Source organism: Curcuma longa, chromosome 2, assembly GCF_044706935.1.
Source record: "Curcuma longa cultivar G26 ecotype Majalengka, Jawa Barat chromosome 2, ITB_CL_G26_1.1, whole genome shotgun sequence".
In the NCBI taxonomy this organism is placed as follows: Eukaryota; Viridiplantae; Streptophyta; class Magnoliopsida; order Zingiberales; family Zingiberaceae; genus Curcuma; species Curcuma longa.
In genome coordinates, this window is record NC_133862.1 from 12,779,213 (window position 1) to 12,795,344 (window position 16,132).

General features: G+C 37.8%; 2 protein-coding genes across 3 annotated transcripts; one reads left to right on the forward strand and one right to left on the reverse strand.

Moving 5' to 3' along the window:
• Window positions 1–221: 221 nt before the first annotated feature.
• On the reverse strand, window positions 222–8,151 carry LOC141821280 (pyruvate kinase 1, cytosolic-like). Its single transcript, XM_074708689.1, has 16 exons — window positions 7,942–8,151; window positions 7,754–7,850; window positions 7,548–7,645; window positions 6,845–7,000; window positions 6,020–6,097; window positions 5,658–5,789; window positions 4,493–4,573; window positions 4,261–4,332; window positions 4,089–4,178; window positions 2,767–2,911; window positions 2,572–2,660; window positions 2,051–2,146; window positions 1,889–1,956; window positions 1,698–1,797; window positions 1,451–1,510; window positions 222–587 (listed from the first exon to the last, which is right to left on the reverse strand). The coding sequence occupies exons 1-16, from the start codon at window positions 8,008–8,010 to the stop codon at window positions 435–437; spliced, it is 1,584 nt and encodes a 527-aa protein (XP_074564790.1). The 5' UTR covers window positions 8,011–8,151; the 3' UTR covers window positions 222–434.
• Window positions 8,152–8,735: 584 nt separating this feature from the next.
• On the forward strand, window positions 8,736–16,132 carry LOC141821404 (AT-hook motif nuclear-localized protein 1-like). Of its 2 annotated transcripts, none has more exons than XM_074708837.1 (6): window positions 8,736–8,884; window positions 9,202–9,810; window positions 9,972–10,039; window positions 10,141–10,272; window positions 11,370–11,531; window positions 15,551–16,132. In XM_074708837.1, exons 2-6 carry the CDS (start codon window positions 9,447–9,449, stop codon window positions 15,815–15,817), a joined length of 993 nt encoding a protein of 330 aa, XP_074564938.1. In that variant the 5' UTR covers window positions 8,736–8,884; window positions 9,202–9,446; the 3' UTR covers window positions 15,818–16,132. The 2 variants fall into 2 exon arrangements, with proteins under 2 accessions (XP_074564938.1, XP_074564937.1); XM_074708836.1 differs by having other exon boundaries at window positions 9,235–9,810.

Genomic DNA, 16,132 nt, shown 5'->3' on the forward strand with positions numbered 1-16,132 from the left:
AATTTATATAAAGCATAAGCTTCGTGGAGCCTACACCTTGGCCAGATCAAAGTACCATGGATTATTTGATGCAAACAAATCCTACTCCTACCGTAGTCAACATATTTATTTAATAAACAACTAAGAGGAACTCATGAACCAGGTTTATTTTGTTTTTATGATATCATTTCAGCATACCACACACTTGAATATTCCTCTAAAACAATGCACAACGCTAGAAATGTTAGAAGAAAGGTATCCAATTGTTGCGAATACAAAATAGTGGTTTGCCCTCAATTGCATAACGTTAGTACATGATATTAGATCTGCCAAAATCCAAGCAGCAAAACTCAATAGCTTTACCAAATTTATATAGAAAATCGTGGACGGATAACAGCTTGATCATTTCCTAGATATACAGACTTGGAACTTTCGATGTCTGAGAAAGCAATCCTTCAATCCTCTAATTCAATAATCTTCACAACCGAAGCATCCCCAACCTTTTGGCAGACGACAACACGATCATGAGACTTGATCAGCCCAGAGACTTTTCCATGATCAAGAGCAACCTTCAGCACTGATTCGTTGGAGGCACTAGTAGCCTCAGCCTGCATGATACATACAAGTCAAGCTGCTTTAAAGCAATATGGAAGATTGCAAATTTCAACTGAATAAAGAAAAAGGCATCCAACTATCAGTGGGAGATTCAAGAGAGCGAGAGAGCAAAGTTTTGTCAAAAGGCACTGTTTCTTTTTGTCAGAATATTTTGGACAGCATGAAATATATTCCACTGAGAAACTATATAAATTTTGCATCGGACAACTTTGTGAATATATATATATATATATATATATATATATATATATATATATACTGTGCATGCTTCAGACATCCTTAAAACATAACCTTGGCCAATAAAACCATGTGCTTTTTATAGGAAATTATGTACATTTTTGCTATTGCAAAAGCATTTCACCTGATACTGGCAGTCTATACCTATCAATCCAATTAATCATCCATAATAATTTACAATTGAAGAGAAACTTTTTTTATTATGAAACAAAATTCCCAAATAAAAGCATATCAACTAAGTTACTACCATCAATACCATTGGGTGAAATTCCAAAACCAACACATCAAATCTGTCACTATTAGCAATACTATTTAAAAGGTTCTGAAGTAACATAACAGTAATTTCTATAAATAAGAATGTACAAGAGTAATAAACAATCAAATGACAGATATGAAAAGAGAAAGCCCAATGCTCCTGGACTCAACTGAAACACCAGGCTATTTATAACTTTAGAAATAGCATCTTGAATGCATAAAATACTAGGAAAGAAACAGATCACAATATTCTAGAGAAACGCATAAGAGCATCTATTCAAAGGGACAAAAAAACTATACGATTCCATGGTATTATATACAACAATTATATACAGGTTACAAGATGAGAAGTTGAAATACTTACAGGATGGCGAGGATCAGCCAAAATGGGGAAAAGACCTCTAACAATGAGTGATTGTCTAGCCTGCCAATGTATTAGCTACCATTAGAGTAATAGTAACTATTTCAAAGAGTAAATAAGGTTAGCATTACAATGCCACATTTAAAGCCATTTAATATTCATATTTCTGGACATCAAGTGGAAATTGTTATGTGACAAAAAAACACAGGGGTCTGCAGATAAGGGAAAAATACTAAAGATAGTCACATACTTCAAAAGCACCACTGAAACTCCATCGAAGTTGGTTTGTCTTAAGGCGAGGAACAACCACAGATAGCACAGGCATAGTAGGCCTATACTTGGCTATTAATCTATCAAGTGAACGAAAGCCTCATAAGGTTTTGCAGCGGATGACAAAACAATTCAACAATTAACACAGAGTACTTCCAACTATAAAGGCACCTTGCTGCTCTACCAGATGAGGTGAAACAAATTATAATGGAAGCCTTTACTTTAATAGCAGCACGTACCTGAATATAAATGTGGAAAGTTCTCATGCATGTTCGCACTAAGTGCACTAACTAGAGGAATATTGTATATGAAAAACATAATTCAAAAACATACTGCAGATGATGCAATGGATTCCAGGTGAGTCATTGGTTCTCCAACATACTTAACAGTCTTCTTAAAGTACAAATCCTGGTTGAAAACTTTCTCGGCCTGCAAATTGTTGTACCCATAAAGATCCAAAAGCACTAGCAAAGTGACTAGATAAGGGGAGCAAAGAAGTCCTAACAAACAGAGAAATGCACATTGCAAAAATTCAATAAATACAACAATTTAATAGCTTAGAAACAGAGCAACAGAATCAAAAACAAAAGAAAATTATTGCAAGCAAAGTTATTTATATCCAGACACCCAAACACACTCAATATTATGTTAAATTAAATACATGATGAAATTCATAGAACCAAATTTATTAGTATACTCTTTGTCATGGATGAGTAAAAATATTGTTTATATTATAGTGTATGATCGCTTCATGTTTTTTCTGAAAAAGATAAGACCTCTTTATATTTCCTTCAGGACTCAGAAATGTTCACTATAAACTTCAACCACCCATTCTTATTTAATTGAAGCCTCACCTCATAACAAATTCTACCTACAGTTGAAATGGTTTCCACAGGGTACAACCCCCGAAGTGTTTCAGCACCCAAAAGGATTGCATCGCTACCTGGAAAGAATCAACCTAGCTAATTAAACCTTATGCAAAAACAAAATGCAGGCATCTTGAACTATAAATTAGACAATCACATATAGAATATAGGAACCAAATATACCATCAAGTATTGCATTGGCCACATCAGTTGCTTCTGCTCGTGTAGGTCTCAAGTTGTCAGTCATGCTATCAACAACACGTGTGACAACTGCTGGCTTTCCAGCCATGTTGCACTTATAGACAGCAGCCTTTTGGAATAAAAACACCTGCAGATATAACTCAAATATTAGAAATAAAACAGTATTGAAGTTATATAAAACACTTGAAAAATTGCTTTGCTAAAAATTCAAAATATATACATAATAGTTATAACAGCTTCAACAATCAAAGATTTAAAATAAAAAATAGAAGTCATTTTGAGTATTTTATATCCTCCATAATAAAATGCCAACAGTTGCTCAGAAACTAATCAAGTAGGAGTAGCAAATAATTATGCACTATTGAGACACCAAAGGTGGACAGTAATAAAAACTTAAGTGTTCTGTGCTACCAGATCAACAGGCACATCAGCCTATAATCATCCAACTTAAATGTTCCTGTCATATGTTCTTGCAGCCTAAGATGCAATTGTGGCAACACGACTAAGGAAGTGAGTTGTTGTGGCATCAGTGCCCTAGAGAGCCTTCTAAACACCAGGAGTATGGCAGGGCCATTGGTTTGGAATGACTGAGGGGAAGGAGAGCACTGTTGGTAATGACAGTAGTGCAAGACAATGAAGGCCCTTGGATGCAACATCACGGATAGGGGTCGGTAATGGCAAGGTGACAAGTAAAACATGAAAGAAAAAGAAAATTGTGGGATAATGATAAGATGGACATGGAGGAATTTTGTGATAAGATTATAATTGTTGTGACGACATAGGCACTGAATTAGGGAACAAGTTGATGCATGAGGTGGAATTAGGGGACAAGAAAACTAGTACTGATGCACTAAGCTTCCACTCTGATACCAATTGATGCAGCACCAATATGAACCATTAAAGCACACACCACACAGGAACTTAAGACAAAAATTAATGAAGCAAAGAGGAAACTATCTCACAAAGAGAACAATATTAAATTAAACATGAATATTACATAGACTCAACTCCATTTTTATAAACTTGATATCGACAAAACTATGAAATAAATAGCACTAATTGAAAACCACAATAATCTCAGTAAATTCTTCCTGAATCAAAGAACCGCTACAATAATGTTAAAAGATCCCCATTAAACTCTGACCAAATTAAAAGTATTCCTGCCAGATTAAGAATTACCAAACTTCAACACCAGAATTAAGACAATTAACAAAATCAATTACAAATTTAAAATTTTAATTCAAATTAATTCCCAGTTTGCATCAAGTAACTATATAATACAGTGTTTTATTTGAAATACCTACCTTCTCAGGTGGGAGATCTATTCCAAGATTCCCACGAGAAAGAATTATACCATCTGCTTCTTGCAGAATCTCATCAAAATGGGTTAAACCCTGCAAGAAATGAGCAATAAAACTCATAATACACATTCCTTCGTAAAGGTCTAGTTCATATAAAATCATTTCCGTCACTAACCTCAACGCTCTCAATTTTAGCAAATATTTGAGTTTGGCTCAAATCACCTAACTTGGATAAAAATTTCCGGGCCTGCGTTAAACAGGAAATATCCAAAATAATTTTTTCGGTAAACAAACAAGTCAAGAATGAGATTTTAAGTGAATAATTGAGGTAAAATTAAACATTTCATCATCCTCAACAGTAACTACACAAGGAAATATAAATGCACTATGCAAATGGAATAACTTACTTCCCGAACATCCTCAGCATGCCTTGTGTAAGATAATGAAAGGAAATCAATTTTATTGCGGACACCCCATGTGCTTATTGCCTGAAAATAGACATTTTCAAGGAAATACAAAGTTAATGATTAAACACGTGAGGAATTGAGAAGCTGTACATCCATAGTGAAATGTCAAGTCTTGAATAGCAATCATGCTTTTTTCATGTTAGTACTTGGACTTGGTATGCAAACTAACTGCCATATTTATTTTCAATGCATTAAAAAGATAACAGTATTGTAGAATAACCAAAAATGCCAGAAAAGAAAAGAGTCTGCATGAGCAAAATGTTTAAAGAAGAAACATTCAGTGCAAGTCCAACACAGTTGGACAAATAAAATTGTAGCTAAATCCTAGGATACATTAGAATAATGTGAGAAAGATCTGATGATATCACAAAATGTGAAGTATCTTTTGTGCAGCTACCAGCAACAATTTTGTTACAAAAAAAACTCGCAGTTGCCAATTGATAACAACCAAACAAATTATAACATTATGCCACCTTTACTGATATTCATTATTAAGAAAAATGGATTGAAGCCTTTCACACATGGGTCAATGGAACCAGAATTCAGCATGAGGGCAGGTGAAGATCAAACAGTTTCTTAATTCTAGGTTTCCAGGTATCTTAATTTGATTAAGTATGATGACGAAGCATGATCTGCAGGATTTAGAAATTCAATATTAACACTCCGATCATATCCTTTCTCTCTAGCCCCTCAAACAAATAATGTGGATCAATCCAAGGGTAGGATTCCTTTGATGGAGGGTGAAAGCAATAGAAAGGATTCACATGGCATGTAACAAGAGCTTGAAGAGGACAGATTATGGAAACAGAGTTGTGACTACAATGACAAAGGTAGAGTTTACTAGGCTTAGATTTATATTCGACAAAGTGAAGACATGAACAATCATTTAATAACTATAATATCACTATTCTAATTCGTCAAAATGCCAAAAGTAATAAAAGACAATTTTGTTTGATAAGACATACCTTGACATCTACAACCAAAAGGCAAACACCAAAAAAGAGAAAATGAGATCCAACTATTTTGGATCTACAAACAATATGTATAGCAGGGACAATAAATATGATAACCACAATGCTAAAGAAAATGCTAAAATATTCCTTACCTTCTTATCTGCTTCAGTGAGTGTAGGTAAACTGATATGAATTTGGGAGACATGCAAGGTGAAAAGTGATCCAGCTAGAGTTGCTGAGTTTTTAATTGTACAGACTACATCATCACCTTTCAGCTCAGACACCTGCAACAACAACATATGCACACAAAATTGTCTGGAACGCAGATTCAAAGAAGTCAAGCAAAAGACAGCAAAATCAAATGTGGAATTCAATAAGGTTACAAATCCAGCATCCTAGTTAGAGCTACAGCCTGATATAGTTATCAGAGATGCAACATTTTAGCCTCTGACAACTGAATCACTATTTTTTGTCATATATTAATTGATTAAAAAAAGTGAGTGAGAAGAACTACCTCCAGCCAAACAGACGTAGTTTCACTACCGGTAAACAAGTATTGGCCGATAAATATTGTGTCTCCTGGTGTCACTGCCTGCAACGTACATATTAAAGATTTAAAATAATGTTAAAGTTAAGATTGAAGTTATGCTGTTTGCCAAGTTCAACATATGGAAGCTACAAAAAGAAATATAATAGTGAATTAAACATCTTCCAGAGTCATCCATACATAAAGATTATGCAACAGAAAATTAGCAATACTGTTAAGTATTAGCCACTACAGTTATTTAGGTCTGCCTACCCCTATACCACTTGTCCTGATTTATTAAACCTGTCTAATGCATCAATTATCTCATTTGAGTTCATTCACCTAATCCAGTAGATCCAATGTAGATTACTTTAAGATAATCCACCCCTCTTATCAGATAGGCTTCAAGAAATTATGCCAAAAACCTAGAAGTAGCATATATAGGGGAGATAAGTATGTTTTAGTTGGTAGAATGACAAACCTTCTATATTGTGTGGTGAATTGATAATTCAATTAACACATACTAATAGGTAATAGAGCTTATTTATAAACTTGGGCATTGACTTCTTTGACCATTCAAATTATCATCAAAAAGAGAGGGCATATGGATTGTACAGGAAATCATATTTGTTCCCTTCTTTAGTCATCAAAGTGTAAGAATACAATGAATAGGTTAGGCAACATATGCTTAGACCTAACTCCTTTATAAAAAACAATGACACTGACTATATCAAGGGAAAGATGCAGAGAACAGGTTATTAAGAGCCCAATTCAATAGCCAATGAATACAATGCAAGGATGAAAATAGTTTGCCTTTGATAATCCAGTAAAGTTTATAGGTAATAGCTCAGACGACGCTTCCTTCTCTTGGTCTGATGTCAAAATAACAGAAGCATCTGCCTCAAGTGAGATGGCCTTCTCGCTTTTGTTCACAACTTGCAACTCAGGACCCACAGTATCTAGCATGACCTGCATATCAAATCATTGTAGTAACTACATATGCCATTTTGATGAAAGAAAATTCATCAAAATAAAAAATGGCTGGTTTCATCTAATAGTAGATATATCATTAGGAAACTTAAAAAAGAGCACCTTCTAAGTAGAAAGAAGTGAAAGAACAAATCATGATTATCAGGATGGATCACTATCTTTAATATAAGGTTAAGTACTTTAGTAAGCATGTTTACACACATTTTTGGGGCCTATAAAACTTCATGTGCCATTGTGATATTATGATTTCAAAGTAGACAGATATAAAAGGAGATATTTTTTTGTATTGAAGTTCTAGATTCCAGTACCATTTTAACAGAAGAAAATTCATTACAAACAAAAATGGTTGGTCTCACTTAATTATAGATCATCAGGTAACTTAGAAAAGAGCGCCAAGTGAAAGGACCACCCATGGTTAAGTCAGGATGGCATCACCATCTTGACTGTAAGTTGTCTCCAACTATCTTTAGTCTTCTGCAATTAGAAGCGTCGTAAAATCATTAGGTGAGTGATGGTGAAGCCTTACGGCGCACAGCTTCTTGGTGCTCTTGACGGCCACCTTCAGATTTTCCAGTGTCTCCTGGTGATAGCCAATGTCCCCCCAGGAGAAGTCAAATCGCGCCACTACCACGACAAAAGAACCAATCACCAGAGCGAAACAAAACAGCGAACATCTCATCGACGACACGCAACAAATATCTCATCAGAAAACGCGAAGAGCGTGAAGCATACCCGACATGCCGGCCTTGAGGCAGGCAGATATCACCTCCACCGACCGCGATTTGGGGCCGAGCGTCCCGACGATCTTAGTCATGGCGGGGAAGAAACTCTGGACAGCCAAAAACCACAGGATTTTACACCATTGATCGCAGAACTCGTCTTCTCACGCAAGAAAAGCTAACTAAATTACAAAAACGTACTGGCTTGGAGGGCTCGAGGACGGAAGCCATCCTGATGGGTTCTTCGAGGAGTAGGTTGGTTGAATGCATGCTTCCTGTCTGATCAAAGTCCGGGAAACGGGAAGGCGACTGATCCTGATCGAGATCGAAGAGGACGAAGAAGAGGAGCGACGAGGCAGAGGAAAGGTTAGGGTTTGTCGACAGCGATGGATGGCGAGTGTCGTCGCTCGCTCCTCAATAGATCTATTTTTAGTTACTGCTTAAGAACACGCAACCATAATTCAATTCAATTTATTCCCGGGTAGCTTACGGCAGGCTCCAAACTTACCCGGAACTAGAATGGAAGTTGCTGGTGGAGCCCGAGTGGGCCCCGCGTTTGTTGGCCTCTGTTGACCGGGGTGGCGCGAATCTGGGGCTCTTTTTGGATTTATGGAAAAGGTGAAATGTTCTCCCAGGCGTAAATTAAAACTAGCGGCGGCGACCGGCGGTTTCGGTTCCTCCCGTGGGCCCCACCTCAGAAAGATGCTTCATTTTCTTTACATTTTTAAGAATATCAGTTTTTATCTAAAACTACTAAATATAAAATAAAATTAGGATCACATGATTATATGTGAAGAAAATTATTATATTAAAATTTTATTTTTTAGAAAAAAATGCTTCAACTTTTAATGTCGTAACTTATTTATCAACATATTAAATTTATTTTGTAACCATAAAATTTTAAATTATTTTTTTATAAATTAATAATATTAAAATTTTCAATTTTCTTTAATTTTGACTGTCACGTGCGTATCACCGTGCAGAGTTCGCTTCGTCCCCGTGCCCGTCCGCCGGCGGGGAAGCATGCACAGCGACGCGAGCCAACGGCGACACAGCGACAGCTCGCGCTGCTCCCCGTCGCCGCCATCATCAATCCCTCGCCTTTGGTAGTCTCGCCCACCTCGCCTCGCCTCTACCGTGTCAGGTGAGACGGAAAGGTCCCACGCAAGACGACAGTGGGCTCCTTAGCCTCCCTCTCTCGCCTCCTCCTTCTCCCTTCTCGCGCCCGGCGAGCTTTGCCTTCTGGCGACGAAGCACGGCTTTGACCGGACTGGACCTTGATCGAATCGTCTTTCCTTTTTGGGAAAGGATTCATGCGCTGCGCTGCATTTTTGTTTAATTTCTCTGGTTTAATGCATGCCATAATTTCGTTTCCTGTTTTAACCCAAGCATGCAGTTAATAATCGCCTCAATTCAATTTAATTGAATGGCGAATTAAAGATTTATTTCGGTTGTTGCCAGTTGCCATCCATAAATCTGCCAACTTCCCTTCAGGATTTCTCTGCACCAACATCTCTGCTCGCTTCCCAATTTTGGAAGTATTTTTGCTGCGCAATTCCTCGGAGTCTTCGATGCTCGAGCCTCAAAGTCGCAGCCTTGGCTGCAGTCGCTTTCAAGCCTCAAGGAGATAGAGCAGTGGCGATTTGTGGGAGAAGTAGGAGAGACGCAGTGAGGCAAGAAGAAGAGCACTCTGTTGCGTGCTTTGCATGGAAGGTAGGGAGGGCATTGTGTCGTCGAGGTGCGAAGGAGGAGGAAGTGGGAAAACAGGAGGAGGATGGGGAGTTCCACCGGCGGCGCCACCTTCCGGCGGGGGCGAACCCACCGAAGGGACTGGCTTTACGACTGGAGTGGTCGGAAGCGGCGACGGGGTAGAAGTCAGCGATGGAGACTTCGCGGCGGTGAAGAAGAGGGGAAGGCCTAGAAAATACGTCCCTGACGGCCTCGCCCTGGTGCCGTCCCCCACCGCTGGCTCCGCCTCCCCTTTCTCCCCCGGTTCTGGTGCCTCCGAAGCCAAACGAGGTAGAGGGCGGCCACGCGGCTCCGGCAACCGCCAACTCCTTGCGGCTCTCGGTAACAACCAAAACCCCCAAACGATGAAGGAGAGTACTTTTTTCTCATGATGAAATTAGGAAGCTAAATAGGAAAAAAAAAAAACCATGATATTTTTCCAATGCTACTTGTTTCCTTGACTTTCCAATCTCAAATTTGCTTCCATTTTGGTGGTTTTGAAGGAGAATGCTTCACTTTCTCGGCCGGAGGGGGCTTTACACCCCATGTTCTGACCATTGCCACAGGGGAGGTGATACATGCCCATTTTATCTTGGCCTTTATCTTGCTTTCTCCCAGCTTCTCTTTGTGCTAGGCTAATGGTGTTGTGCATGATGGATCATCTAATTGTAGGACGTCATTGCGAGAATTCGTTCCTTCTCAGAGAAGGGTCCGCGGGCTACCTGCATACTCTCTGCAAATGGAGCTGTCTCCAATGCTACCTTGCACCAGCAGGGTTCTTCTGGGGGTACCTTTACTTATGAGGTATGATTTGGTTTCTGCATCTTTTTAGGTTTGCCTTCATAGATTTTGGTTATCCAGTTGACTATCTTGCTTGAGTGTTCAGTTCATTCAAATCATTCTGGAGACAAGATTGGTTAACAGATAGACTATGTTTTTAGAAGGACTATTCGCGATCGGCCAGTTTAACTTTGCCTCTGGTGATTTGGTTATTGCTGTTTGCTTTGTTCATAGACAGAGATATGCCCTCGAATGGACTCTTTACTCTAACAAGTCTAAGCATTACCTGCTCGCCATGAGCAACAGATAGTTCGATACTGTACTCACTATACAGTGGTGACTGTAATTCATATACTTCATAAAAACTAACTCCACAAGCTGTTTGGAAGTAATCATTCTGGTCAGCTGGATGGGTGTTAAGGCTAATTGGTTGTGATTTGACATTGGGTTTTTGTAGGAAAAAAGTATTATTCTTTGTTTACAGTATCAAGGGTTTGACGAAAACGAGATTGTACACCCTTGGAGCATAAGTATAAAATGGTAGAATATCCTACTGGTTACGATGTTGTCCTATCGTCCCATTGTGATTGAAAAGTTAAGGTCCCGTTATTTGATTGATATGTTACAGCAGCTTGAGTATATTCAACATGTGAACAACTGGATTATTGAGTGTTTACTCGAGTGTCGTTCTCAGAGTGTCAGCATTTGATATACAAATGAGGATTCATAGATAAAGAGTCCAAGTATTTGCCTGAAGTGACTTGTTTTGGGGTGTACATTTGATGGTTTACGAATTTAGTTTCCGTTTGAAACTCCTTGTGATCTAAGAATTCAGCTTAGAAGAATAGTGAATTCAGATTTAGATATCCATGCAAAGGGATCATCATATTTCGATGGGCTCAGCAAATTGGAAGTGCCTTAGATCTTCCTTTCTAGTTTGAATTTCTATGAGCTTTCTTTTGTTACAAAACTATATAAACAAATCGATGTAACATCAGAAAGTCATTTTTTTTGCTGCTAACTATGGCACTAAGCTAACTTGATACACTCAATGTTCTATCTTCTAATTTATTTACGTTAAATCAGGTTTTGTGTTTGTTCTGAACTATACAAATATGCAGGGTCGATTTGAGATTCTTTCTCTGTCTGGGTCATTCTCAAACGCTGCTATTGGGGGAGCTCGAAGTAGAACTGGTTCGATAAATGTATCACTTGCAGGGCCTGATGGCCGAGTTATTGGCGGAGGAGTTGCTGGTTTGTTGCTCGCTGCTAGCCCAATTCAAGTAAGCAATATCTTTCTCATTGCATTGTGGCATACACAATTAGTTACTAATCTAATTTGTTTGGTATACCGAAAATTGAATAGATGGTATAATAATAAATGTTGGTCGGAGTATTGCAGATATGTAGCTCTTGTTATGCTTACTGTATAACTGTTATCGTATACAACCATCATCATAAAATCTGCAGTTTAGCATTTGCATCAATTCCACTTCACTAAAAGGTTGTCTCAAGCATTTCTTTCTAAGCTAAATAATGCTGGCCTTTGTTTTACTATCGATACTGATATGAATGATTACATTATTAGCCTTCAAAAATCTTATCAAACATCTATGAAACAATCGATATTCCAGCCTGATACCTTCAAATATTGTAGGCTTGCAAAAATTTTCAGAGGTCATTTCGCACATTGTGCATGGCAGTTGAACTATACATTCTTTGCTAGTTCTTTTTTGAGGAACCAAGTCTTTGCTAATTTTTATAGGATTTCATATTCTCATGTGTAGAATTTGGAATATATCATGATAAAATTGGGAAGCATATAGTAATTGAAGACCTCCTCTCTCGCTTTGCAAAGCTTCTCGATGAGACATGAACTTAGGGCAAGAGAGAATTTATGAGCCTTTTCTTTTATATTTAGATCCCTTGTTGATTTCCTTATAAGAATTAATTTTGGACAAAATAAGCCTATGTGACCCATCCATAACATCCCTAAATGTTCAAGTGTGTCTCGACCAAAATATGATTCAATTGATGAGGAAAATTTATAAGTAGAATTTTTTTTCAAGCGACAAATCATGAAAAGAAAACTCAAGATTTGGTTCAAATTGATAAGAAGATAAAAAATAAAGATCAAGCCACTAGAATCATAAGAGGTTTACATGGTTCACCATAATATGTGGCTACATCTATGGGAGGGGAAGAAGATTCCGCTATTCAACAAACTGAAATAGTACAAGGGGTGTAACTTTAACAATTATGTTTTGATAGAAAGCCAAAATGTTACGATCACCTAACTCGATGAGATTGGAAACCAAGAGCTAGGTAGAAACCAATACAATAATCAAGGTTTAAAATATCAAGTCGTGCTGAGGTTTCGGTCCCGAACTGGAACGATACAGTTTTGGTACCGTATTATGTCGTGTCGGTATAGTTTCGATATTTTTAAAATATATTAACTAAAAATAAAAAATTTAATGTAAAAAATAAAAAAATATTTTTAAAAAATAATAGGATAATTTTATGAGGTTTTAATTAAGTTTACTTAAATTATCCCAACTATAGCTAGGAGTTTATTAAAATTATTAACCTAAGTTATTATTAAAACCTAAGTTAAAAAAAAAAATCCGACCACTGTTTTCATGCGACCGGGGCATGCGCGACCCATACGACGCCTATGGTGGTGTCGCCAAACTCGCGCAACTCCTCCGGTGGCGTCGCCAAGCCCGCGCAACGCCTTCAGTGGCGTTGTCGGACCCACGCAACGTCTCTGAAGGCGTCGCTGGACCCGGGCAATGCCTCTGGACAACGTCTCAACAGGAACCGTTGGTGCCGGTCTACTAGCGAAACGAGAAATTTCATTAGTATCGAGCGAAACGACTTGAGATTTTAATCCTTGGAACACCCATAATTCTACAATAAGAGCAGTCTGGTGCACGAAACTCCCACCAATGCTGGGTCCGTAATAACGTAATTCCCTTTTAAGCCAAGGAGATACCCAAGAGTAGTCTTCACTCTTCTTTCTTTCTGCCCAAGAAATTCTCTTACGAGATTAGAATGCCTTAGCTAAAGAAACACAAGAAAGCCTTCCAAATTCACTTGGTTCAGGTTGCTCGCATATTTCCAGCATTTGATAAACAAGTGAAATTATTACCCACGAGGTGGACCAGCTTTTGACTCCATAAGACCACTTAATAGGGCTTTATGGGTCTTCGAATGGTGAGATATCAATTCATGGTGATTTTAACCATCCCAACATCATTAAACTTATCTAGAATGGGTTAAAGCAATTAACTTTGATTTTAATTTAAATCAAAGATAAATCAACTATTATCAACCGATAAATTTCTAACATTTTTCCACTTGGGCAATTGCTATAGTAGTTTTTATTATCATGATAAAAGAAATGCATATTTATGCTAGGAATGAGCTAATCTTTTTAAAGAATATCCTTTAAAAATAGCTTAATCCATAGGACAACACTCAAAACAAATCGAGTCGAAGATTGATTAAATTATGATGGGGATTCTAAATCATGTTTTTGCAAGGAAATCATATAGTTAAAAAGAAGTAATGCTAGAAGAACTCAAAAAGTTATGCGAAATTTGAAGTCTATTACCAATAGTGTCTCAAAGCAGTGAATGTAGCGATACACTTTATTAAGGTTTCCTTGATAAAAACAAGATAATAGAACTCTTTGAATCATGATAAATAGTCTCTAACCATTCAAGTCTCAAATCATGCTTTGATACCAACACTAAATGGAATGCCTAAGCATGATAAATGAGTGCAAGATGTATGAATAAGGAATCCAAAAGTTTATTAGGAAACAATTTTATTTTAAGGAGCTTCTAAAGACAAGAGCAAATCCTTATCGACTTAGGAATTCAACCATGGCCTTCTAGTGCTCAAAGTCAAGGTTAACACAACCTCAAATCTTCATGCCAAAAGGGGATAATTGTCTCACTCCATAGGTTACAACTCAAACTCCTCTCTTTATCTTTCATTTCCCTCCTTTGCATACAAGCACGTCTATCCCTTAGATTCAACAAAGACATCTCGCTCAACAAGTTGATCGATGATGGTAGAGGTTTGAGGAATTATCATGTTTCACTTTAGAATTCGATGGTGGAAACTTCCTCATGGTGATAGCTACGCAACCAATATTCTCTTTTGGTTTGACTCTGCTCATCAATAAACCATCCTTGGTGAATCCTCTAACCTGATAGAATCTCCCTTGAAGCAAATGAGAGGATCCTACCTCCTTGATGAAGCTTGCAAACAAGATTGACTTGATGCACAATAATGTGATGAGTATGAGGGAATTATTCATTGAAAACAAAAGGAGCATTCAACCTCAACCCTTGCCTTCGAATTCCCCTCTTAGAAGATGATGCTCACTGCACAAAGCACACTAGAAAAATCCTTCTATTACTGCTGCCGTGAAGCGGTTAGCATGACACAGTTGCTGGTTGCACTGAAGAGAAGTAAGACAATTCTGGCAGGGAAGAAAGGTTCCTCTCCACTCAGAATCACAGGGAGGGGAGGGAACCATCAGCCATTGCTGTATAGATCCCACAGCTGCAATGGTACAGCAGATTTTAAATAAATTGGGCATAACATCCTTCCATGGCACAAATACTGATTCCTGACATGAAAGAAACCGAATGAATCAAGATGCAATGAGTAGCAAAGAAATAATAGATAAACTGTGACCTTTACTTATAGCACATTTTTAAAATTTTAATGATGTTGAGATAGAATATATTAACATTGGGTATAAACTCATCATGCATTTGGAAGAAACGCTAAGCAAGTATTCTGATGATGAATTTGGAGAACATAGCTACTCGTGTAAACTGTAGTGGCAAAATGAATGTGGAATACTAATTCAGATAGGATTATTACTCATTCAATCTTTCTTAGCCATTTCATTTCTCAATACCTGTAATTATTATTTGTGCCTTTGATAAACTAAGACATACATATTCCTAGTGGAAAGTAAGATGTTGTAAATTTGCTCCTAGAAATCTTATAGTGTATGCATGCATTGATCACCTTTATTTTCTTGGGTTAGTATTCACAAATCGTAGGATGGCCTATACCTCAAATTTAAAATTGATACATGATTTTTTTTTTTTTTTTTTTTTGGCACAATGCTATGCATAAATTTCATGAGTGATTTGGTTAGGCTATTCCGTCAAACTAATTTGGAGGCGCATGAACAGAATTATTGTAGAAATAGTATTTTGTGCAGAAACTTTGCAATCCAAAACTGATCTCTTTGATGATTCATTTCCAGATGATTGTTGGAAGCTTCAAGCCAAATGCTTTCAAGAATCAACAAGCAAAACCCAGCCAGTCAACAGCTGCAAGGCCTACTTCTCAGGCCAACCCTGATGATGACTGTGACACCCCCACCTCAGCCTTACCCAAACAACCATTCGCCGAGAATAGAATGTCCGACCCTACACCGAGCACCACTCTCCGTCCGACAAGCTGGCATGGTCTGCAGTCTCCAGAGCACAAGCCTTCCCCTGACATTAACATACGTCTGCATGGAGAATAAGCTAAGGCTGAGGCACTTTGACAAATCACACTACTTTAACATGATCTAAGTGGCTTATTTCTCAGATGTTAGTTAGGTTAGGGAAAGCTCGAGCTCAGCAGTCACTCATTACTGAGAATATTGTTACTCCCAAATGTTCTGCTTTGGATTGTATTTTCTTCTTTACCGTCATTGTTGTTGTTTCCTTGTGTTGCATGTGGAAGCTTGAGGAAACTTGCATGGATTTCCTTTGGTGGTAGGTCTCTGTAATCTACTGGATTTCGTGGTAACTGCTAATGTTGATGTCGAAGATTATTCTGAATCTTGTGAAATAGA